The sequence below is a fragment of the Lepisosteus platostomus genome, chromosome 12 (genome assembly GCF_059453375.1).
Source record: "Lepisosteus platostomus isolate fLepPlt1 chromosome 12, fLepPlt1.hap1, whole genome shotgun sequence".
Lineage (NCBI taxonomy): Eukaryota > Metazoa > Chordata > Actinopteri > Semionotiformes > Lepisosteidae > Lepisosteus > Lepisosteus platostomus.
In genome coordinates this window covers 4,196,918-4,224,276 of record NC_142622.1, presented here as the reverse complement: position 1 = coordinate 4,224,276, position 27,359 = coordinate 4,196,918, and the positions used below count along the sequence as shown (strand labels likewise).

The 27,359-nt window shown below is 38.4% G+C and overlaps 1 protein-coding gene across 2 annotated transcripts in view; it reads right to left on the bottom strand.

The window, feature by feature from the left end:
• ngly2 (N-glycanase 2) overlaps positions 1 to 27,359 on the bottom strand; it is a 66,810-nt gene that overhangs the window by 14,616 nt on the left and 24,835 nt on the right. For both annotated transcript variants that reach the window (XR_015925600.1, XM_088600491.1), the window contains exons 8-11: positions 24,916 to 25,067; positions 14,757 to 14,881; positions 12,786 to 12,912; positions 6,011 to 6,144 (exon numbers count right to left, since the gene is read on the bottom strand). Coding sequence is in view for 1 of the 2 variants with exons in the window: in XM_088600491.1 (XP_088456617.1) it covers positions 6,011 to 6,144; positions 12,786 to 12,912; positions 14,757 to 14,881; positions 24,916 to 25,067 (538 nt within the window). In the remaining variant the exon portion in view is untranslated. The remainder of the gene's footprint in view (positions 1 to 6,010; positions 6,145 to 12,785; positions 12,913 to 14,756; positions 14,882 to 24,915; positions 25,068 to 27,359) is intronic.

Sequence of the window (27,359 nt, the reverse complement as noted above, 5' to 3'; positions counted from 1 at the left end):
AGGAAGAATGCACATTATAAAGATCAGACTGGTGGTGCTGAACTTGAAGAACCCATTTCTGAAAGGTATTTATGTTGATTAGTCATCTCCCTCATCTAACAAGGGGGGAAAAATGATCAAGTGTAACAGGACAGTTGGATATTTAGTGGGAAAGGCAGAATAAATTAGATAAGGCCCTGGCAAGATCTCATTTTGAAAACTGTGCGCATCAAAGGTGATCCTGGCGTGGAAAGAATCCAGGAAGCAGGTACCTGAATTATTTCTGGTCTGAAAAACCAACAGGTTAAAGAAGCCGAGTGCGTGAAATTTTAAACAGAAGTGATGACAAGGAATTTTGTCCAGTTCCTGAAACGTAATAACCCAGCAGACAACTTTAGGTACAGAGACCCAGGAGTACATTGGCAAAAGACAAGGAAGTACTCTTAAGAGTGACAACAAGTGGCTCGTGTTTATTCTGAGGATGGCGGGTGAAGCTGGCTGCCTGGGGTCTTCAGCTGCAGGAGTTTCTTGTATCAATACAATGCAAACACAAAGCAATCAAGACAGGCTTCAAAGGTTAAGATTATTGGAAGCTTCCTGATGTTCTCGTTACAATAGTTCAGTGGTTCTCAACCCTAGCCACAGAGGACATCTTCTCAGTTTGGATTTCTTAACAACTGTACACTTCTTCACTGAGGCTAATTGGGTCCTTGTAAATGAACGTACGGATTGATAGACCTCTCTGCAATCAGTCTTTGGTTTCAAAAATACTATTATGTACAGATATTGTACATCCATGCATCGACTTTCTGTCCGAACAGCTCTTAATAGTTGACCAATTAATGGTGTTAACTATTTTGTTATACCCTCTGGAATAGACAATTGTGTATTTTTCATGTCTCGGACCAAAGCTTCAAACCCTGCACCTGAACCCTAGAGTAAATGAGATGTAAACAGACTAATGTAACCCTGCCCCCCACAATGTGACCACACCCACATCACGTAACCACACCCACTTCCCATGACCACACCCACCTCTGTCCAACAGTGTTAAGAACTCCTGCAATAATATCACTCAGGACTAAAGCAGAGGTGAGTGGCAGCTTAATTTAGGAAAGCCTACAGTTGTAATGAACATACTAAAGTCTATTTCAATACCTTGCAACATGATTTTAGGATTTCATATTATTCAGTTGTGCAAATATTTATATATAGTCTGAACCAGAGCCCAGCAGAGTGGGGACATCAGTACAGTAGGGGACCGGATTTACCTCAAGAGTCCAAAAAATAAATGTTATAGCAAATACTTCCAAGTATTTTAAACAGTTGTCTGAGAGAAAAAACAAAACGAAAGAAATAACCACTACAAACAGTGGTTTGTCCTGCTATTACAGTACATGAAATTTACTGCAGCTCTGGTGTGGGAGTGTAGGGATGGTAGACATCACCACAGACTTCAGAGCAAGTTTGATGTATTGGTTATGAAGGTCTGTCCCCGCAGAGCTTTGCCACTGAAGCCACTTTCCCTTCATACATCACAGCACACAGTGAATAACGTCCGGAGTTACCATGAAGAATAAAACGTTCCAATTAGGAAAATGAAGATATTCAGAACAAACACTTTGAAAATTAGAATCCAAACTTCAAAAAAACATCCAGATTTTGAAAATAAGCTACAACAAACATGCTAATAAGGGAGGAAATCGAATATGATCTGTTTGATGTAAGACGTTGAAGACTTACAGTAGTAACTCTTATGTAATAACTGATCAGTATTAGTCAATCATGACTGAACACCTTTTCTCAAACCAACAGGAGATCTACACTCCAAAACCAAACTCACCATAGCAACCACACGGGAACATCACAGAAACAATCAACGAGTACTCTTCAGGTCCATCAACTATCCACATCCAGTACCACAGCAGAAAATATGATTGAGTAATTGAGCTCCAGACTGCAGATTCCAGGTCAGTCAGCAATGACCTTGTCTCACACGGTATGTGTTCAGCTTCCACAATACAACATGGGAAATTTACAAAGATACCACTTTCCCTTTTATCTGTCAATACTTTGCTCTCAGTAGCTTGGAGACAAACCACAGTAAGTACTTAATGTAGCCCCTTACATTTAAAAAAAAAAGAGAAACTAGACATATAGTAACTACATCTAATTTACGAACATGCATCAACCCATGTCCAGAGAATACCAGTCCTGCCAGACACAAAGCTTCACAGTACAAGGCCAATACATCACTCAGGTATACTATGTCATCAATGCCGAGTTCATTCAAAATGTACATACTGAGCACCAAAAAAATTCTATCACTTAGAGAGCCTTGCAAAAGTATTCCCTCTTCCAATATTGTCCCATTTTGTTAAATTACAAACGCTGCATTTTTTTAAATAGTCAATGTGTAAATAAAAGATTGAATTCTCGAATTAACCACTTTTAGGGCTGAATGAAGTCTACAAAAACTACAACAAAAAATCCATTTACATTGAAGAAACAGAAGGGAAGAGGTGACTACCTTTGCAAGGTTTTATATAACTAAAAACATTCACAAAGTTATTAACAGGAAAATGACTTTTTTGTAGCAGATGTACTAAGTTTACATTGATCATATGTCATGTAAATTCATTTAACGTATTACAGTAGATTACATTTCACTGGTATTTACTATGAACAGGGGGTGGGCCTTGAAAGTCACAGCTAATAGAATGGTCACCTTTGGAATCAATACAAGCTCTGTACATCTGCGACACATGCTTTGCACCAGGTGGAAGTATGTCCCATTCATTTTATAGAGCCCAGACAAGCACGTCCCTGTTCACTGGTCTCCGAGCCCCAGAAGCCACTATATCCCAGCCGATCCCACACATGTTCGATGTTGTTCAGGTCTGGGGTGTATAGCATTTGTAGCATAACAAACTGATTCCCATCTGGCAAGAAGGCCATTGCTACACGAGCAGCATGAGGACACGTGCTATTCTCTTGGTATGTTGCCACATCAAAATGAGCCCACAGTGAGGTCCCAGAACATGAGCGATGCAGTTTCATGCAGTCAGGTTGCAATCATTCACTGTAAATTCTGTTTTACCTCAACACTTGTTCCCTGATCTTGAATCTTCCCAACAATTGGTCTGTTGTACAACACCTATCATATCATTCTGGATTCTGTTTCATACTTGCTGATGGTTCTACAGAAAACCGTGATTCATCACCAAAGAGGACTTAATTCAAGCACTGGTGAGACCACCCAAGGAGACTTATTGCAGTCCAATACATCAATTCCATAGAGGCACTGATCTTGATATGTGGAGCTTACCGTTTTTTGCTTGGAAGTAAAATAATACTCTAAAACTAAGCTCATTCATGAAGGCATAATTTTAAGATAACATGAACAGCTTTTAAGATAATCAACAACAGCTTTACTGATTCTAACAAATTTCCGGACAAGGTACTTGAGAGACCTGATCCACAGTTCTACAGACTTTGGAGACATTTTTCATCCTGCATTTACTGGATGTTTTGGAGATAATTCTTCCATTTCAAATTGTCTGCTTTCCGAGGAGGGTTTAGAATTACTTCACTTGAAAATTAAACCCTCACATATATTCAGAAAGCCAGATGAAATATTTTATTAACAATTCTGTGATAGCCCTCTTCTGTCTTTAGTTTGAATGACTTTTTTAACAGTATCCCCAATACATGCATCGGCAGACAACACATTCTTTAGTGAAACTGCATTCACTAAGTTTGTTCAGACTTAACTCTTAAGTCCATAACTCTTCTCCTGTTGAGCTTTTCACACTGTTTTGCCTAATCAAGCCTTTTTGCTTAATCACCTGACTGAAGCAACAATGTTACACAGCCACACATCCGCATACTGTACCTCAGCAACTCTGAGGTGCTCTTTCCCTGTTGAATAAAACATTTGATTTTCTTATATTCCACTTTTGTGTGTTGTCCTATCGTGTTTGCTAAGCAGTACTATACAGGTGTCTTCAGCTTTTGATGAAAGTTTATCCCATATTATTCAGTTCCTATGGAGACTTTCCACCAACAGTGGACTGATGTCTACTAATATTTATAACATCATGTTGTTCTATTTTATTGATAACATCTACATGGTAAACACTTTGGTAGATAATATACGTCTGGAATACTTCACCATTTTCCCCCGATTTCCAGATTTGTTACGGTGGCACCGAACCCTTTACAGAAGGTGACATCACCCCCTCAGAACTTGTTGACATAGATTGTGATCCAGGCGATTCTCCGGGAGAAACAAACCAACAAAAAAGGCAAAGGGACAGTTTGGACCTACTCAAGGTAGAAAAGGAGACGCATCGGTTCTCCTCAGACTGGCCATTTTGCCCAGCACACCGACCAACCCTTTCCATCATCAGCCCACTGCCTGACCAGCTCTCAATCCACATCACTGCAGGGAATGACCCTCTCAAACAGCCTAGCCCACACCTGCGCCATCCAGCTGAAACAAAACCTTTGTCGCCATGCATCAGTTATACTCTGGCTCTTATCATGGAATACTGAAACCATTTACCTTTGACTTACCAAGTACAGTAATTTAAACTGAATTTAAGGATAATGTTATATTATTTCACTTAATCTTGAATCGTGTATTGTTCTGGAATTGTGTTCTTCCAAACCACAGTGAGATTTTCATCAGAAACTAGTGATATTATCGTTAAAATCTGAAACGCACCCCACTGACAAATCTCTGAGGGAGGTGCTCATCTCGTAATCTTTTCTATACCGAGAACTAGACTGTAAATTCTGTCAGAAAATCAGAAGCCATATGTTATATTTTTTTTAATCGCTTCCACAGATTGCAAAAAAAAATAGGAGTCCTTGTAAATATCTTAGAACTTCTCATTGGCAACATACTCTACTTGACTGCCTGTTTGGAGGTCACAATTACTCATTTGGGTTTACAGCATGTAAGCAAAGCTTTATATGGAAAAAAAAAAGTGAATAATCTTCAAAAGCAATTTTATAGATTCTGAGAAAAAGCACAGTATCAGTGCTTTAAATGTTGTTATTCTAAGGTAGAATTTACTGTCATTGGTGGATGACACACTGTATAATTTTAATGCGTTGTAAGCTCTCCCTTTTGCTATACACTTATACAATACCAGATAAATAGAAAATAAAATGTGTTTACGTATCCTTTGTCATATAGCGATATTACATAGTCCAAAACTCCAACTCCTACGCAGGCCGATAAACCGGAGTGGGGCAGGAGGTCCTATCTTCACAATTGCTTTGAGTGCTTTGATAGTAGTGTGATTAAAGCTTCAGTTTTTCTGATGATTAATGCAGAGGATGGGGGTCAGACCGAGCCATTATAGTGAAGGCTGCCAACAGTGCTTCTGTGGTAAGACAACTGTAATTTATTAATTTATATGAATGTGTTCTATACACTCTTTTGAATGTTGGATCATAATACGTGTACACATTCCAAGAGAAAACTGCTTTTTCATATCCATAGCAATTAAACCACTTAATTACCAAAAAGACCAGAGATTTTCCTCATACAAAAAGAACACCATTTCTTTTCAAGGCAGATTGATCACCTAAAACTATTGTGAACAGTATGCTATTATGTTCTCGGTTCACGGCTTATAGCGAGTGGGCAAAGGTTCACTTGCCCTTCTTTCACAGAGGGCTTCCCAGCTGCAAAAAAGGCACAGCATATGGTACACAAAAAATATAACAATCTGTTAACAAAAGAACCACAAATACCATTTAAAAGTATGACAAATTCTAGTAAAGAGGCAATGCTTCACAAAATTGACCCAGGCCTTCTTCAGGTGTCAAGTGAGGGTGTCACCTGAAGAAGGCTCCACGGCCTAAATGTTGTGTTTTCTTTCTTCTCTTTTCAGCATGGAATAAACCTTTACTTGTTCCTTTGCAGCCTACGCATGCCGATACAGCTCCCCACCTGAAGTAGATCATCAGATATACTAATAAATTGGGTCTCGCAGCTAACGCACACTGTACATACCTGACTGGTGATGTCTATTCTCCATGGGGTGACCTGCAGTCCATCACACCAGCCCCCTCGGCCATACAGCCATGTGCCATGCTCATTGGGCACAACCCCTTCCTTTACCGCCTCCGCACAACCAAAGGCAGTCCCTGGCAGAGACACAAAGGCATTTTACAACAGGATAAATCCGATTTCTCAGACTGGCGTCATTGGTCACAATTGAATTGTGCTGGGAAGACCAAAGCCATTATACTGTGGACAACAAGGCTAGGAGCTGCGTGAGAGAAATGAATCTCCCCTATTTCCGACAGACGGGGGGAGAGATCATGCAAGTGCCCTCATTGCCACAGCGCTACGGCAGACTGCTGCTTGGCCTTTTTCGACACAACATAAAATCGTGATCGCCAAACAGCAAAACTAAATTCCAAGTAAACAAAAAAAAAATTTTTAATCAGTTGCCTTAAAATAGGGGCTATAACTGACTGGCTGATGCTTTGTAAGGCAGCAGCCATCAACAACCTCAAATCGGCTCTCACTGGCCGCAATGCCTTAAATAATTAATAAGCTCAATAATGCTCTAGTCTGTGCTGTTAGGGAAGGTCAGGCCAGGCGGAACATGAAATATGGAAACAAAAGAAATGTGCCGCAAGGCATGGTTTAGGTGAGCATGGTAAGCTTACAAACGAGAGCACTGCAGCAGGGCGTCTACAAAGGGTGTGGATTTCAAGCATGTTCGGTAAACGCAGAACACATGGTCTAAAAAAAATGTCAGTCAGAATTATACTGAATATATAGGATTGTTTTTGCTAAAGAATAAAATATGAACATTCTTGGTTAGGAGGAGCCACTCATGAGTGCAATGTGAAGACTTCCCTCGCCTGTTTTTCTTTGGTTGTTCTGATGCTCTGAACACATTACCCAACAAACAGAAGGACATGGTACCAGAACAAAAAAACAATTTAATTGATGAAGAACGAGGCATGACTTTGGTGGATGGTGGAATAATGCAGAAAAACTCAGGATCTAAAGAATCAACAGGGCACAATGAAAAATCAGGTTATTTAGGTGGTTAAAGATTTCCATGAGAATTTCCATACAGTCCAAAACAACAGGCATGGTATCTGAATTAGTGAGTTTGATAAGGTCTTTTAACACAATTAAATAAACTTTCAGATCTTCAGCTGAAGTGGAATGCTGAAATGTATATTACTAAATCGCCACAAAATAAATTTTATATATATATAAAGACTAATAACTCAAATGTGTGCATAGTACTAAACAAAAGATTTATGTCAAATTAGAATTGAAATCTCACTTTCTTAAAGACAGCACTTACAGTGGCTATCAAAACTATTTTCAGTTCTGTATTTATAATTAAGGAGGATCTGTAGAATGTTTTCACTTTTGACATGATAGAATGTCTTGCATTTTTCAAAGGCAAAAAATCCCAATGAAACACATTAAGGTTCCATTTTGTATCACAATAAATTGTGAAAAAGTCCAAGGGGGGTGAATTCTTTTGATAGCCATCATACCCAAGTATCTATTAGCCTAATTTCCTAACTCGCATTATCTAAAGTTATGTCTGCTATATGATGACTGTTATTCAAAGAATAAATAAATCAGGCATATGAAAACAAAACTTCCAAGACCAAGAAAAATAATTTACAAATAAATACCGCCTTGCTCTGCAAATGAAGGGAGCCATCATAGGCACAGGACTTTTAATGTAATGAAGATCGTTATCCTGAATTTTAATCAGATAATCCACATTGATCAATGCTTTTGGAAACGAAGGGCAGTTACAGCCACATTCGTTTAATCTATGCACTGCTGACAGCAAAGTTAAAAGTAATTCAGAAATCTTGCTGATCATCTCTGGGAGCCCCAGAGCTGTATCAAAGCCTTCTGCTCTGAGGCTCTTTCGGTATGAGCTCAGATCATGATCTGCAGCACCTCTCCATCATGTGAAGTGTAAGAAGCAGTCTGAGGCCCACAATAATGACATTTCCCCACTGCGCACTGTCCTTTCTATAAATCAATCAAGGAGATTAAGAAACACAAATTGTGGCTGTCGAACAGATCATGCAGACCAGAGGTCAACCAGGATTAAAACTGCGAGTTTGAAATGCAATTATAATCTTCAATTATAAAAAGATAGTTATCTTTGCAGTAAAAAAAAAACTATAAAGAAAAGACTAGAAGAACGACTTCTAGTAACAATCACAAACACAATTAGCAAACAGCATATCGTATGATTTATTTTTAGACAAACAGCCCCCCTAAACAGTCAAAATATTTAGCAGGCTTCAGTGGTTAGTGTAAGCAGATTTGTGACGAAGTTCAATAGAAGTAGTGCTTACAGTTCATTAGGTGACCTGAGACATAAACCTACCTCTAAATCTGGACTTAACCCCTTAGTAACTAATACTGCACTAAAACAAAATTAAATGGTTCACACAAAGCTTCATGCCAAGTTGGAGGGTTCTGTGATTTTAAAAGGAACCACTTGATTCTTGACTCTTGTTCTTGACTACCCCTGCATCACGTGACACACAGTCAGGGACTTCATTAAAGACCATTCAACTGTGCAAATCTCATCTTAGTAAAATAAGTGAATAGGAAACCATACAGTATGGGCCTTTCTAGAACAACTCGCCTTTTCTGCTTCTACTGAAAGTTTTCATGAGGATTATTAGTCTTGGAGGAAAGATCAAGAAGTTAATCCTATAGTTTCACATCAGGAATGCTGGGTAATAAAATAATAATTGCTTACACTTATATAGCGCTTTCCTGGACACTCCACTCAAAGCGCTTTATACAGGAAATGGGGACTCCCCTCCACTACCACCAATGTGCAGCATATATTTTTTGAATATATTCTAGAATGAAAGTATGAAACTGTGACAAAAGTTGTTTTTTTTTCTGAAATAAAACCCTTAAATCACTCCACTGACAGAAACTGTAGAAGTAAAACGGTTACGGTGCAACTCAGGGTTTCCTTTTTTTTTTAGTTCTTTTTGCCCCCCCAACCCCACTCAAAGCTTTTATCTTGGCTTTTAAGCCGTCTTCATGCTAATACGAGACCTGAGTGTTCTCTGTCAACACAGATGCAGACTTGTATTTAAGAACATTTTGCTATTTCTGGAACCACATTCAGATGAAAGGCATTTTGTGGCGAGGGAGGGAATAATAATAATAATAATAATAATAATAAACTTTATTTTATATAGCGCCTTTAAAGGTGGCTTCTCAAAGCGCTTTACAGGATGACAATAACAATAAATAAGAAGACTACAACAATAAATAAGAAAATTTCACAAGACAGGACACAATTATAATTACAGCAATACAACAATAACAATAGAGGAGACCGTGGAAGATGGTATTAAGAAGAGCAGAGGGGTGAAGAATGGAACCAGTTAAGTAAAGGCTTTTCTGAAAAGGAGGGTTTTGAGTCTGGATTTGAAGGAGTTTAGAGAAGGTGACTCTCTGATATCCTTGGGGAGAGAGTTCCAGAGCTTGGGGGCATAGCAGGAGAAGGCCCTGTCGCCCATACAATGTAGACGGGCTTGGGGGACAGTAAGGAGGGCAGAATTTGAAGAGCGGAGGTTGCGAGGTGGGGAGTAGGGCGATAAAAGTTCAGACAGGTATTGAGGTGCCAAGCCATGTAAAGCCTTGTAGGTGAGCATGAGGATTTTAAAGTCTACGCGGAATTTGACCGGAAGCCAGTGCAAGGACTCCAGGATAGGAGTAATGTGAACACTTGCACTAGATCTGGTCAGGATTCTGGCTGCTGAATTTTGGACATACTGCAGCTTGTTCAGAGTAGATTTAGATACCCCAGGGAGCAGAGCATTGCAGTAGTCAATTCGAGAGAATACAAATATGTTGATCAGCTTTTCAGCCACAGTTAATGATAGCATAGGGCGTAGTCTTGCGATATTTCTAAGGTGAAAAAAAGATGTTTTGACAGTATGCTGTACATGTGGGTCGAATGTTAAGCCAGAATCGAATATAACCCCAAGGTTTTTCAATTTTGATTGGAGCTCAAGTACAGAGCCATCTACAGACAGGGTTACAGGACTGGCTTTGCGAAGTTGATGGGGGGTACCAATAAGCATGACTTCAGTCTTGTCACAGTTAAGATGAAGGAAGTTTTGAGTCATCCAAATTTTTATGTCAGAGATGCAATTAGATAGAATAGAGACAGCCACATCAGTGTCGGGTTTGGTATGGATGAATATAAAGATGCAGCTAAATACGTTTTATTTGCCTCATTCTTCCCTCTTTTTTTTCTTGCACACACAGTATGAAATAATTTAAATGGACTTTAAATTCCCCGCTTGGGCGTTACAATGCGAATTCCCTGGCAATTCTGAAGTCAACTGTCTGTCAGGTATCAACACTTTCAGTCAATGTGCCGCTGTTCAGCGACTGGCTACAAGTGTCAGAAGGGCGGGAGGCTGCCAGATGTCTGATTCAGGGGAAAGAGATCTTGGACTGCAGACATGTAGCAAACCACCAGCATACTGATGGCCACCGTCTCCACAGGGAGAATCAAAAGCACTGATAAAAAAGCAATAACAAGCACATCATCTCCAGTACATAAGGCTAGGCTAGGTGATGTCATAAGTTTCTGCATAAACTCATTTTTTAATGACATCCAATTACAGTATTATGATTCCACGGGCTTATTTCATTCAGCCTTGAGATCAAACACGAAACCTACTGTACCGTACCTGTACCGGCTAGGTGGAGGCTTCACTGCTGATGGACAAGTAGATATCAAATGATTGTTAGATTCTCTTAACTTCTTTTAGTGTGTATTCCTGCTGTAAAATGCCAAAGTTGGGATGAAGTTGCCTTTGGGATGAGGCTATTATTTTCCAATAGGATGTACATACCCATTTAAATTCAACAGCTAAAAGAAAAGTTGTTACTTTGTCCTAAAAACACCACATTAACAATGTCTGGTCTTGACTGGAGGATCATGTCTAGTTATTTGGACGAAAGTGTGCAACATATGAGCTGTTGCAAATATGGCAGAGTGTACAGCATACTTTTTTTTAACAATCAAGGCATCCTCTTTAAATCAGAATCCTCTCCAACATACTCATACATATTTTATTCTTTTCACGTATTGAGTTGAATAAGCAGTTAACAACAAAAGAGTTAATTAGTACTCTGAATATATTTCTAATTCAATGTATATCATGAGATCTGACTATTAAGTAAAAAAGGTTGGTTCAAAGAAGCTGTCATTTAAAATATTTTCTTGAACAAAACATGGAAAAGGCCAACTCTGATTATGTCAAATAGCATCTTTAGCATTGGATAAAAATAACTAAGAAATCTGAAACAAAAAGCTAAAATGGAATAAAACCCCTTGCAGACAGCAGCTTTCCTGTAAGTAGCAACACATAGCAATTATAATCATTCTGTAATTAAGTAAAGAGCTCATCTGTGTATCTTTTTCAAAATCAGGGTCTACTTAAGTATAAGATGATGAAATTGTGAAGTTCATTATCATTAGGTTAACAATATATCTTGCGAGAACTGAAAAAACATTTCCTTTTGTAAGTGCTGAAGCAGAAGCTACTCTGTGATAAGAGGGGTTTCGAATGCAAGAAAACTTTCTTAAAAGGGGTGGATGAGAAAATTTACAACAGGAGAGAAGATGGAGGAAAATATCCAGCTCTCCTGAGCTGGAATTGTCATGGCAACTTCCAAATGGAAGCCCTCATGACCCATAGACACAGACTGGATTCCTCTGTTTTACTGCCGTCTCTAATTTCCTGGGACTTTTCAGCTTGACACCATTATTCATAGCTCTGAGATGAATGTCTGCAGTTTAGGCAGTTGCTGTTTTTTTTTATTAAAGTTTGTATAAAGGAAGGAATTCTACTTAAATACACTCTATAAGAGCTTTAGGGCTGCAATTTGAAATTTTTTTTTCCTAGACATACAGCAGTTTTGATTTGTTTTTCCTCGCAAGAGCAGGGTACTTTGAACATAGTAAAAAGGAGTATTTTATAGTAATCAATGTTACTATAGAGTAATATCTTTTATTACCAAAATGTGATTGTGTCTACCATTACCAGTAATTATTTACAACGTGTTTGAACAAACATCTACAGTATACATACAGTTCATACAATATACTGTACAGTGCCCTCTAGATTTATTCACAATTAAATAAAAAATAGCAGATAGCAGAATGAGCTAGAAATGGGACAGTCTTACTTACAAAAATAATAAGCTGTAATTATAATAGCATTGTAGCATAGTCATCTTTGTCAATTTGTCATACGGAATTGAATGACAAACCACATTTCTTCACACCTATAAACTTTCTATTAATTCTACCCTTCAGAACTGCAATGGAAAACAGGATATACAGATTCCTAAAAAGGTTTCCTTGTTGCATACAAAAATCGCCATAAATGTAGTGCAGAAAGGCTTGCATGCATTTTAAAGAACACCGGAACGCGTCTAAGCTTACAGATGTGCAGCAGCAGATCCAGTGACTTCAGGTTTAAGTCATTAGAAATCAAGAATACCAAAATCAGAGGATAAGCATTTTTGTGCTCCGATACGTGCACAAACAAGTCAAGGACTTCCAAAATAAAATGTGAAAACTTTCATGATTCAGTGAGCAAAAATGTAGTTTCTGTTCTCTGTAATATCCAATTTTGTCGTGGGTGAATTCAAGAGTGCATTTAACACTGGAGAATTATTTTAGCTAAAAATCGCTCATGGTTCTGAGAGTAAAATGTGCTCATCTTACCGGCTTTTTCAAACACCTTTGAATGATTAAATTTGTTGTTGATCAGAAAATGATGAGATGTCACACAGAATTCGCCGCATCCATTATCATCGCTCCCATGGCCCGTGATCACAGCATAAATTTCCACCTGAAAGCAAAGCATCACACACTGAATGACTTTCAAAGGGAAAGCTGGAAGCAGGGGTAATGCGCCTTAAACAAGACGAAGCCTGCAGATAAGGTCGCTTTCTCACCGCTACTTGAAGACCAAGTACCGCACACTCATCTTGTACATGTCAGGGAGCAAAGCATGCCTAGAGACCTTCAGCAGGGCCGCGGCATCGACAGTTAGACGAGGAGACAAAAGCAAGGCAACGAGTTCTGCTTTTGCTCCATGGGCACTTTCTGGGTATATATATTCTCTTTGCCTCTGAGTAGGCCCATTTCATTTCTATTTTGCTTAATAATTATGAACAATTATTAATCTGATCGGTTCTATGATCACTATTCGCATGTTCCAACAAGGAAGGACAAGCTCAGGGGTTCGCCAGGCGTATGTAAGAAAAGTACAGTTTTACACGACTGGAAAACTCAGGCGATTCAGTAAATACAATTTTCCTTTGTATGCAGGATAAAGCAAATGAAACCCTTGAGATCAATGCCTCCTGCACTGCTGGAAAGATTTGTACGCTGGACCCCGTTGGTACCAGCTTAGACCCTTCAACCTTGGTTTTGACTACAGAGCTTGTCCTTGAGTTAATGTTGAGTTAGTGTTGCAGTCTCCACGGGCTATGGCAAACAAGATAGCTGCTTAATTTAAATACTACTTAATTTACATAGCAGCAACAATTATAAAAAGATGAAAAAACACTGAGAAAAGCATTAGGTAATTATACAAAACCCTTGAACATAATGTATTATAATTACGTTTATATAGTGCTAAAGGGTCCATAATGATCCAGCAGCAGCTGGAAAAGTGAGAAAACGCAACAACTGAATGAAAGGGGGTAATGTAGGGAGCCCAGGCTGCGAATCACCCAATTTAACCAAATATATTTTAAATATCGGCTTCACACCCAAAGAAGGCTCCACAGCCGAGACGCTGCATTTCCTTTCTTCTCTTCTCAGCATGAAATAAACCTATTACTTGTTCCTTTGCATATCTTTTTAATGTCTTGCTTTAAGGACAATGTTCAAATTGTATAAATAAATGATAAAATGGGGACCTTCCTGAAAGTAACTGTTGAGCTAAGCTATCTAGTGAACACAGCCAGCCCTGTATTCTACATTTCATGACGTATGTATTGTACCTGCCAAAGCACAGGGAGCTGCAACCATTTTCACAATGGCTCCATTACTGCTCTCTGTGGGGTCACCTAGACTTGATTTATCCAGGTCAGCAGATTTAAAACACGCGACCTCTCATCAGTGCCGGATTTCCCATTAGGCACTGTAGGCACATAAAAGGCACAGTGCCTAGGGCCTACGAAGGAGGGAAACAGCAGTGACTAACGAAAAACGAGCTGAAGCAACAATAATCATAGGCTATCTAGATGCTGTTTTAGAAACTAGAAGTATCGAAGTGATGGTCACTCGACTTGCCCCATCAATCACGTGTTTTAGCATTAGAAGAGTTTAAAGTGCATCATGTCCATCGACGTGATTTCATATGGCGTTTAACCCTCTTTTTGCCCATTTCTGAGTGAAAGTGCCTAGGGCCTACGAACACCAAAATCCGGCCCCCTCTCTCATACGCCTTGTGTGCCCATCCATCCACTTTCTAACCACCTGTCATTCAATACAGTGTCGCAGGGCAGCCCGAGTCTCTCCGGGCACGAAACGGGCGCAAGACAGGATACACCCCGGACGGGACATCAGTCCATCATCCAAAAGCGAGATCTCCAATCTTTGCACGCTGAGAATCTTTAAGTAGGACATGCTGCGTTTCTTTCACCAGACAGGATGAAAGCAGGCATCGTCAGTGGTTCTTACCTTTCGAACTGCAGTGGGTACAGTGAAGTTCACAGGCTGGTATTTTTTATTGTAATTCTTGTCAAATGTTCCTCCATTATAAAGTGGCTTCAGCAGGTAGGGGCTTAGATCCCCTGAATGTTTCTCTGTCCAAAAAAGTATTAATTGATGTTAATTCACAAGAATCTTTCTATAGCAAACCTTTTCGTACTTTGATTTACAGTGCAAATGTCAAAATCAGTTGAAAAAATTGTAGTATAAAATGCTCATCTTGCAGGGCTATTTCTCAGTCTTTTAAACAAGCTTGCATCATTTTTATAAATGATTGCCTTTCAGGTCAAAACTAGAGGCAAAAGAAAAAAAAGATATTAAATGCTAAAACTTTAACCTTTCTGCAAAATTTAGATTGTTTCCTTATGCCAACTTTGCCATGTCGGCATCACACACACAATAAGATACTGAATAATAAAATACAATAATGAAACAACCTGTATGCTTTAAATTGAAGGAATCATAAAAGAAAAAGATCTGACTCGCACAAAATAAATAAAATCCATTACTAATAGACATCGCTCAGTGTGTTTTGCCAAACAAAATAACGCGGGCTGTCAAGAAAAAAAATGTAATTACAAGACTAATGAACAAGCTACACCAATCCAATTAAGCACTCTTTTGAAATACTGGACAGAGCTTGCCAGTTTGGAAATCAGCACTTGCAGAGCGCAGAAACAGATCGCACACCGATCGCATAAAAGACCTCAAGTTTCTACAAGGACACAGACTTTCCAGGGGAACTGCAATGCTATTTTTATATTTTGGGGTTAGAAAGATGAGTGCATTTCAAACGAGAACAAAAATAACATGTGCACAGTAACTTTTTATACCTCCAATTTACTTTGCAGAATAGACTAAATTTCCATGTAAGCGCAGCTCCATACTGTCATCATTGTCTGCAATTCAGAATGAGGCAACAAAACTTCCGGTGACATGAACTGGCCCTATTACACGGTGAACAAGCAGGCTTGTGAATACTCTTTTCTTGTTTAATCCAATTGAAATATTTATCTTGACTTCAAGACGGTTTTGCTAACAAATACTTCTTACTTGTTAACTCTGCATGCAGATCGCACTGGAACATTTCTGCAGTGAAATTGCTGCACGGCCTGTACACATCAATGAATTTATTTTGATACTGAGATTTAATAACCAGAAACTGAGAAACTGGGACCGCAGCTCTCCTTTAAATGTGATGTGGCAGGGCAGTACTCTCCTGAGCAAGAACTACTTACCTTACAGCTATCAAATTCAATAGGGGCTCACTCACTATAGGAAGGGGGGAAATCTAAGCTACCTGTTCCTTGTGTCAAAAACATATTATATTTTCAATGAGATTTTAATGTTATGGCTTTTTAGAGCAACATGTAACCATTTACGCACAGTATAGACACCCCTTTACCTTTGTTGTATAATGTAAATATTTGGAAAAAAAAGCATTTAAGTTATTGTTTGAACAGATAACTGTTTCAAGTTTAGCAATAACTACTTTGCATTCAAACAACTTTTCATTCCCCGTAGATTTCATTATGTCTTCAGACCTGCATACATAAGGCCTATACCATGACCACAGAATGAGTTATGAGACTTGAAATCCCCTCAGTAGAATGCTAATATATACAATGAACCATGCATGCACTTACCTTCATGATAATATATTTTATATGCTACTATCAATCTATATAACGACCAAACAAAAACACAGTGCAGGTTTCACAGTATTTTGAAATAACGCACCATACCACAAGCCAAATGAAAATCAACATTCTTTTCAACCAAAAACATTTTTTGCAGAAACAAAGTCAGATAAAACTCACTTTTACTAAATAACTGTTCAAATTTCACATATGAAAACTAATAGAAGAAAATGCACATTAATACCAGCTATGTTAAACACAAAAAAAGCAAAGCATTAATTAACTATCAATTAACAAAGTTGTAATCTGTTCAGCTCTGAGCTCTTAAAACTGCTTCTAATCCTCCAATCTATGTGAATGTCACTCATCCAGATGAAAGCAGAGCTTTCATTGCTTTTAGGAGATAACTGAGAGGAGGAGCATCCTTTCTGTTCTAGATAGAATTTCCACTCCTCTGTATTAACAGTGACAAAATATCATTTCATTGACACTATTAAATCCACAACAATGTCGTTACATGGTAATGTTCCTTATTATCATACATCCATTTTCCAACTGCTTGATCCAATTCAGGGTCATGGGGAGCTAGAGATGGAGCTCCTAGATCCTGAAAATCAACTTAAATTAATCCTTTTTTTGGAAAGTAACAGACACAAGGCAGGATACAACCTGGATGGGACGCCAGTCCATTGCAGGACACACACAGACACAGACGCACACACACCAACGCCAGGGCCAGTTCTCCCAGAAGCTAATTAACCTACCAGTATGTTTTTGGACTGTGGGAGGAAACCCAGGGAGAACATATAAACTCCAGGCAGACATCACCCCAGGCCTGGAATTGAACGCAGGGCCCCAGCACTGCAATGCAGCAATGCCTGTTCCTTATAACCCTCCAAGAAAAATCCCACTGAATTCTGGTCACATGTATTACATCCTACATGACAGCTGTTCATCTTCAGTTATTGTTTGGGATCATAAATAATAAGCAGGCAAATGCTGGGAGAGACGGTTGTATTGCTTTGCACAAATTACAATGGTGTTATACAGCACTACCCACATTCTGCATCTCTCCTCTACATCTTATCCTCCTCATACATAGTTCATTGTAATATCGGCCATGCACTGTAAAACTAGTTTTGTCACAGCACAGCGATATGGCAACTAGATTATAAGCATACTTAATTCATACTAAAACACAGTTAAATTATTTGCGATATGGTAACAATTTGTTTCTTCAAGATCAGAACACAGAGATGTTTGATATTACAACAAACACAATCTTTTGGAAATGTTTGTGTAATGTCATTACAAAATGTGTGCTAAAAGGATAATTTAATAAATCATGCTGTTTGTAAGGACAAACTATTTTTGACTTGGTTACTTTGTATACTCGAGTAGAAAATTGTAAAAAATATAATTGCGTGGGTACATAAATCTTGGATCTTGAGAGCTGTATGACTCATATTGCTTTTGCAATGGTACAAGCAAAGACCCATGCATTAAGTAATGAGAATATTTATTTGTGTTAGGTGGTTATACTTAATGGAGCAGCTCAGTTGTCTGGGATGAGTGTAATTTATCCTGACAGAATTCATTTACAATAAAGTGAATGAAAAAGGGCAAATACTTTCTGACTTACTTGTATTCCATTTGGTCACTGCTGGACAGAAATTTAGAAACTTTTACATGAGATACATTTGATTAGTTTGCCAGCACTGACTGAGATTTAAGATTTAAAATAATTAAATTGAATAATTTGAAAACATATTACTACATTTGTGACTAAAAGTCACAAAAAAGATTGTGATTAAGGAGAAATTTTAGAAAGCCGAGCCCAGAGTGGAATTTATAAAACATCAAGGTTAACACCTCTACATTTAGGAGAAGTGCCATGGGTCATTTAAAGAGCAAGGACAGTAGTTGAGACCTCGGTTTTATTTTTTAGGTGGCTAGCACCCACCTACACCACAGCGTTTCCACTCAACACGGGGAAATGAGTTTAGAAAATTTTAGAGGAAAGAGCACCACCTACTGGTCCACCAACACCATTTACCACACTCAGACTTTTCTTTTTTTCTTTCAACATGGAATAAACCTATTACTTGTTCCTTTTAAACCCATTACTTGTTCCTTTGCAGCCACTCAGACTTGCTTAAATACTGGGATCTGATCAAATAAGAGGTGGGTGATGCTGCTCTCTTTTCTGATGAGGGTACTAAATAAGTTATTTCCTGCAACTGAAATGTTGAAGTGAAGTGAACTGAAATGAACCTTTTTTGTCTTATTCAATTGGAACCCCTCACCTGTCACCCTGACGACATCTTTAGTTTAACTTTCATACATATTTACACTGCCTTTTACAGTGCCATTAGTTATCTGAAAGCATTACCAGCCAGCCATTTCCTGAGGAACTACTAACAGATCAAATCCCTACAGCTTCATCAATCTCTCCAGCTACAGTGGACTGAAGAAAGAAATGCCCCTTAAAACTTAAATCCAAGGAAAATAATGATACCTTACTATTTGTTGTGTTCAAAGGAGCTATCTAAAGGAAAGTCTCAAACTTCTTCAGATGAGAAAAAATACTTCTCTATATTTCTTCACACAGAAACATGATGGAGAGCATAAATTTGTCAAATTCTGTCAGTGGCAGCAATAAACAGGACAGCATCTAATGTGACACATTCACTTTTGCAGATTAGGAGACATTCTGTGGTAATTATAAAGGGGGATGCAAGACTTTTTTCATATGTTACATCTTATGACAGGCTACACACAGCCACCTCACATTCCCGCCTCTTCTCAAAAACTTATTTTACTGTAAATAATGTCGGGTTCGAAAAGGTACTGCTTGAACACCGGCAGGGCGCCAGTGTGTACAGGTCTGGAAGGCCAATCCTTCTTCTACGAGAAGATCGTATATTAAAAGAGAAGAGTAATCCTTCGGTAGCTGTTTCATAAATGCTCCAGGTCTACGCTCGAACGCCGTCCGCGAACGCCCGGGGATCTTAAATCGCAGCCCTGATTAGCCTCCGGTGTGGTAGCGGCGCAGTCCCACGCGTCGCGGAGTGGGAGGTGTGCTCCACTGTCACGCTACTGTTAAAGGCGTGTAGGAATAACAGAAAAACATGGAGTTATAACACTAGAGAAAAAATATTTTAAGTATTTCTTTTATTTGGAGCAACACAGTCCACTACAAGGCTGCATACTTCAACCCCCTCACTCATAATCATGACCACCCACAAACATGAATTATGACTATTATGACTTTGAAGTGTTCTGTGTGTATTTATAGCATTGTTACTAGCCCCCGAATCTCATTCAGGGTCTACATTCTGAGGAGCATAATAAAAAAACTAGTTAATGATAGGGGGTGTTGCAAATAGTTTCTAATTTATTGCCTGAGTAACATTTTTATTCAGAGTTGTAGAATCAGCTCCTTCCACACATTTTTATAGAGTATCATAAAACCCGCTCAGAGAGCACAGGTAGTGTAGTGAAAGTAATGGCATCGCTGAAACCGTCATCCGTATAATTACTCGGCTTTCGTGTTACCTTTTCCACATTCGGGTCTTGTGCACCAAGTGTGCAATAAAACCTTTAAAAGGAGCCATTCGCATTCAGGTGCTGCATGCTAACTTTCCCCCCCCCCCAATAGTTCACAGATAAATCACTCCGTGCTTAAAATATCAGTGAACCTTTACGGCTTGATTGGAAAACACTTTCTTTTTTTACACGAAGACTCTCGACATTCATTCATTGATATTTGCTGCTTTAGGTCTAAATCTTTTTAAAGCTTCTGCACTGGAGTGTCACAATAGAGGGCGTAATTATTTTAATGCCATCTTATTAGGACAACTTGTGGCCTGCCACTCTAGGAACACAAACAGAAACCTCCAAAGCTAAACTGCATTTACGAATGTGTTCAGGGCCAAATTATGCCCTCTCTCAAACCAACAGACACTGGTAAGGGTTAAAGCAGTTTTAACTGGGAAGCACTGAGGAAATGAAGGTTTTCTTGTGCCCTGGCTAACATTTCTTTTCAGAGGAAATAATCGTCTTCAGCAAAACCAACACTAAAATCTATTTTTAAACATTAAGAACCTGCCAAAGATAATTAACTGTACTGAATTTTCTGCAAACTTGCTCATATAATGGATCCAATTTCTGCAATAAAACACTTTAATGCTCACTTTTCCCTTGACAAAAGCCAATTACAGTAATTCAGTGCCTCAATATTATACACTTTCTTCTTAGCATACATACTTATTCTAACCAATTGAGGGCTTTTAGAGTAATGTTCACTAACACCATTAATTAATTAATTAGGATAATTCATTGTATCTTTCATCATTCTTTAACATCTGGCGTATGCTTTAAATTACATTTAGGTTTCCTGCATGAAATCTACTGTCCAAGACTCTCGGGACCGGACCTCAAAGCAGACTTCCCCAAGACCCTAAAAAAGACAAAGCAGGAAGTAAAGTGCTCCCGTCTCACAAGCTAAAATAGTACATACATATGAACGACAAATTAAGAGACAACTGATTATGCTTTGATAAATTAAAAAACAAAGTTTGTACAATACAATAGGACATGATCCCCAAAACAGGCCGTAAGCTCACAAACACAGATTAATACAAATTCTTTAAATTTATTAATGAAAAATGAAAATTTTGTATCTGGAATATTTGTAAGAGTTCCTTGTGTGGCTGAATGCATCTACAGGCTTAAAGCCCTGTCTAACTGGTTCCTGCGTTATTTTACCTGTTTGCCCAGGTTTAACAAGTGAGGCACTTGTCTTTGGCCTCTGGCTGTACAGTAAATTCCATCGTACATTTCCTTATCTGAGAATTGATCTGCAAAGACGTCTCACAAAATAATTTAATTACTGTGCCACTCTCCAGACAGGGTGAATCATCCACTGTGTTGTAAACGTAAATTTCTTCCAATTCTTAATATTCATCAGATGTTACTTCACGAAACATATATTAGAGAAGGCCTTGCTATCATACTAATTTCATATTTTTTTTCATAACATATGAAATGCACAAGCTTAGTTAAAGATACGCAGTACAACTTCCATTATTTATAAGATGATTACAAACACAGTAAAATGTAAAATCACTTAGAATGGGAAGCATTGCTGTTTTTCTACAACCCACATGCACTTTATGAGAAACTTTGGCATCTCCACTACTTTTGAAAAAGGGTAGGGTTCTGAGAAAGTGTGCTCTGGATGTAGATCTTTCTAATTTAGTTATCCCAGAATACAGGCAATGTAGGCTGAGACAAACCTGGAATTTGTGAGACAAGAGACCTAACTGACAAATACAGGCCATGTTTTCCTGTAACCACCAGCTAAACTGTGAGAAACTTCTTGTGAAATTGGACAAGGAGACAGTCTGGTCCAGAGACTGAATCTTGATTACCATCACTGCACACAAGCCTTTTAACACATCACTGAAAACCCAGTCAGCCTGGTAAGGCAGTAAATGACTGTGCTGTAGATCCATTAAACAGTACCAAAGGGTATGTACACTACATCACAGCACACATGGTTTGATGAATGAACACCTCTAACAGCTATACTGAAATGAGGAACATGTACCACCCTGCTGTTTTGCAAGTCACTGAGTTTTAAATCTACATAGCATTTTACATTTTTTATATTTAACATTTAACCAACAAAGAGCCATTTGGAAGGAATCCCCCACTGGAGAAACGTGCTGTATAATTGGACAATATTCAAATTACTGCAGAAATGCGCCTCCAGGTCCTCATTGTAAATGAGAATTTATTCTTAATTGACACAATAAAGAAATAAAACCTTGTTGACCCATGATCATCTGACTCGTACTAAAATGCTAACAAACTAGTAACCAAGAGGAAATTATTCACTAGACAGTGTCTGAGAAGAATTTAAGGCAGCCTTTGAGAAAACCACGTCACAGCACATATTTCTGTAGGAAAGACGTTCAAGGACACGAGAATGGCAGGGAAGACTAATCCAAAACTGCTGCTTGTAGTCGCATACAGATGAGCCAGAGTGGCTGTGGTTTGGGGATTGTCTCTACAGCTCATCCAAAACATTGTACTGTGAGCTTTATGTGTTTGTACCAAAAAAAAACAACAAAAAAAAACAGAGACACTTTAGAAAAAGAGACTAGTACAGATGCTGCATCACTAAGTGATCCTGAAATAAACCCAAGCTAAGAAAACAAAAAATGACAAAACGTTATTCTATGTAGCGAAATGTACTGAGAGGCAATAAAAAATAAAGTATTGGAACAATTAGTCTCTCAGTATACATTTAACATCTAATAATTGTATCATAGTGCAATGGTTTATTTTTATTTACAGTACAGAGGATAAAGACATTTTTCAAAAATAGACACCATGATTTATTCAAGAAAGGACTCGACTGCTCTGGTTGAGAGTCCACCCGAGGTGTTTTAGTCTAACCTCCAGCATAACACTGGTACAAAGGTGATGGCTTTTTCTTGCTTGACTTTTGCCAGCCCTGACTTTCGACATGTTAGTTCACTCCAACACCTCTGCCCAATCAACTCTCTTCCTAACGAGGCGATTCGGGGCTTCCTCAGCAGTCAGTCATGAGTAACCAGTTAATCAAAATAACAACAAAAACATTTCATCATTATCCCAGAACTACACAGTACATTTTATTTTGCCAAAAATGCATGCATAGAGAGATACATTTCTTTCAGGGCTCAGTACAGAATTGTTCTCCTCACTGTGCCACTACTACACAATACAGGAATTACTGCCATCCTTTGCACATGACCAAAATGTGTTCTGTGTATTGGAATCCACAGCCAGAGAACTCCAACACAGCATTAATATTCCTTAATCCCCCTGGGGGGGGTTCAGTTCTCACTAGTGTTTATACTGGTCTCCATCCAACTAAAAGCATGCCGATATCCTGTTCTACAGGAACACGACACTTCACTAAACGCACAGTAAACAAATAGCTGCACAATTCAGAAGACAATCGTAGCATTGAAATGACATCTGGCGGGGCAGAAGTGAAACTGAGAAGGGCGACACTGTGGTGAAAACCCCCGTTTTGTATCTGCCCTCCTTACCAAAAGATATTGCGGAAACAGAGATACTCTAGCAAGAGTGAGAAGACTTCATTTAAAGAAGCAAGATTTCCTTACGTTTTCTACCTCAGTTTTACTGCAACTTTAGACAAGTGAACCCCACTCCCCCACCCCATAATAGCTCATAAAAAACATCAATCCATTAAAGCTTAAGTATGAAAATTGAGAATTTAATTTTACTCCAACTTCTGCCTGGAGTTATCACTGACATTATAATTGCATTATAAAAGAAAATTATTTATGTAAACTGGTGCTCTAAATTGCAAAGCAATTTGCCTTATTCTCTGTGCACCGAAAAGGCATAAATTTATTTATATTGGAGCCAGAACAAACTGCCGCCTTTGTTCTTGTGAGTCTGTGCTCTTATTACATATCTAACTCAATCCAAAACCGTCTGGATTATTAAATACTAGGCTAAATTTACATCTAATAATGCATGCAAATGATGTAATATTTGAATATGGAAAAAAGCACATTATACAGTAGAATTTCAATTTCTCTTCAACAGAAATGTTGAGAAAGATAAAAAATCTTCTGAGATGTACAATTAAAGGAATAACACTATAAAACATAGGCCTACATACAGTATTTATTTATCAGCTGGCTTCACTGTTTTGACCACAGTTGCTCATGGGCTCAGCGCCACACAGCTCCACTCGCTACACAGCTGCAAACATCATGAGTCCGCAGGACTGGGTCAGGTACCGCAGGAGAAATCTGTACCGTCTTGGTTTCAAGGGAGTGACGGCGCTTCTACAACACCTTCAATCTCACGAAACCCCGCTACACCAGCACTGAAACATTAGGTCCGTTTTTTTGTAAATCTGAGCAGGATGTGAAGCCCACTCGGCCTGTTTGGTAGTTAGTTATTAATTAATACTAATAATAATTGCTTACACTTATATAGTGCTTTTCTGGAAACTCTACTCAAAGTGCTTTACAGGTAATGGGGACTCCCCTCCACCACCACCAATGTGCAGCATCCGTCTGGATCCTAGGACCTGATCCAGCCTGTGTATCACACAGCAACAGGGAAGCTGGAGGCTTAGTCAACACGCTTACAACCCTTTGGGTAAAAAAGTGCCCCCCCGTTCGTGGTTTTAAATGCACTTGCATGTAGTTTTTACTTCTGTCCTGTGGTTGGTGTTGCACTGTTCATTCTGAAGAAATCCACTGGGAAGGATGGATACTTGTATCAATACCTCTTTGCTCTTCTCTGGAGAGAGTCTAGAGCAGCAATATCACAAATATAAAAAAAACAAACAGGCACTACATATAAATAAAATGCAAATACAAAACTTTTCAGAAAAACCAAACAGTGCACATTGCACAGCAACCCGTATTAGAAGCCAGGAACCTTACCGAAATCCGAATGACTGCTTTTGCCGAAGCGAAGATTAAGGGACGCTACCCAAGGCTTTGCCCAGGGCACGGTTTTCATTGAGAAAGTGCATTTGGTGCTGTTCAGCAATGGCATTAATGGGGACACATCAGTCAACCAACGCCCAATGCCCCTGTTCGACAACAACAAAAAAGTACGGCAATTAGAAAAGGTCTTCAATTCAAGCAAGAGAGAAGATCACACAAAAAAACCCTAAAACAATTCTATATTGTACTTTCATTTTAATTCGAACTCTCATGAGCAATGCGGTAACACAATACAAAGACAGCTAGAATTCAAACTTGGTATTCCATTTGCACATAGTGAGAACTAGACAGTACGGCAGATAATTCAAGGAAACAGATTCTTCCCCAGTGGGACAACAATAACACAGTATACAAGGTAGACAGCTTCCTTAGAGAAGCAATGGGCAAATTAACAAACAATCGGCTTAATTTCTTATAAACATACTGTGCTGTGCCACCACAGATAGAAAGATCTCCAATTTTAAAAATACAATGTTGATATTGCACAAAGCAATAAAAATAAAACTGGGAAAATATATAGATTGCACCTTAATCATTGCAGGCATTGAATCCTCTTTCTGGAAGTATATTTCAGACCCGTGTTCTGTTGTAGATGTGCAAGTCTCTCCATCATGGTGGAGGTGCTGTATATAATACAGCTGCTGATCAACCTGCTCTCATTTACATTCCACAGGGCTCATTTCAGCCTTCTGTAGCTCCCATGGGAGAAGGAGGATTCCCATTAATGCCTTTAGGAGCCCGTCTATATTACCATGTCCCCAGTTTTCATTACGTTCTCTTTGCATGGATTGAATACACTGTTGAATAATATTCAAATTTAAACAACACATTCTCCTGACACTCAAGTGCACTGCTTTACTATGGCCCATATTAATTCAAAACTTCACCCCTAACAGTATGGGAAATGACAAACACCGGGACTGTACAAGGGGAAGAAATTGAATTCCCCACACAAACAAATCAGGTATGAAATACCCTTACCAAATAGGATCCCAATATGAAAATATAAACCGACACTGAAATTAAAGTATTTCATGGTAGAATATAGATGTGAAAGCACCCCATACAAATGTAAAATATTTATCTTGACAACCAATTTATTTGTCAGTGCAATATTTTAATTGCATTTAAGCAGTCAACATGTAAGTACAAAAGTGCAATTATACCCTAATTTAGGTTCGGAACCATAATGTTCAAAATAACATAACATTCTTAATTATTTTTATAGACTGGATTTCTATTGAAGTTTTCACCAAGTTCAAAAACAAAAACAAAAACGTAGTCTGGTAGCTTATATATGGAAGAGAACTATAACTTGTGAAATTAATTTCTTTGCTTCAGTTATTAAATTTTGTTCAAAATCACTCAACTATTTCCAAAGTAAAACTTTAACATGTCTAATACTCTGCAATCATGAATCCAAAAGATTTTTCGGGATAGCCTGTCCTCCTTCTCTCTAATCAACAGTTTCTGTAAGAAAAGCAGCTCAGGTAGAGGTTTAAGAATTGAAAGCATTTGTAAGCTTGGATGGCAAATTCTCCAGATCTGAAGAAGGAAAATACACATCAGTGAGGGTTACTGACCCTGCGTTTGTTCATGTGCTGTTATTCAGGCTAGATAATGTGGAATGCTGAAAGGAAGCATTCAACTGTGCACAGGTTGAAACTGTAAAGACTGGAGGATACAGGTAGTGTATAAAGAACACTTTAGTAGTTCCGGACTACTGCAATTAATGATATCAACTTAATTCTTACGTAGAGTAGAAAACTACATGGAAAGCCCAAACAAATCACACCTTCAAAGCACCAAATTATTTGAAAATCACTGTGTTTTAAAGAATATATATGGAAACTATGAACATTAAATTAATCTTCTTCTTAAACGAAGAAATGTTTTTCCCCGTTTTTACAAAAAGCTTGAGAACAGTTTGGAATCCATATATTAAAAGTCTTTTGATGAGCAATTTGCCAGTTTTTATTCATCATTTCAATGCAAATTATACAGTAATTACAGTTACATAACTTCTTCTGGTACTGTTTGTCACACACAAAGTAATTACTGTGTTGAACATTAACACTGCTATTAAGACCTGCAATTTTGTGTGCCACACATCACACCAGTAAGAAGAAGTGTATTCTAGCACTGTGAGTTTTCACGAAGCATCCAGCCCCACACATCTCTAAAGAATTTTTTGACATTCTCTTTGTCGTGCAGAAAATGCTGTTTTTTCAAATGGTAATCGTTGACTTTATTTATTAAATTAGACGTGCACGCATCTCTCTCTCACTCACATGGAATTTTCTGTAATTTTTGAAAATTATTTGGTAAGGAAATTATACAAAACGGTAACACAACATAGAAAAACAGTTTGCCAGTCC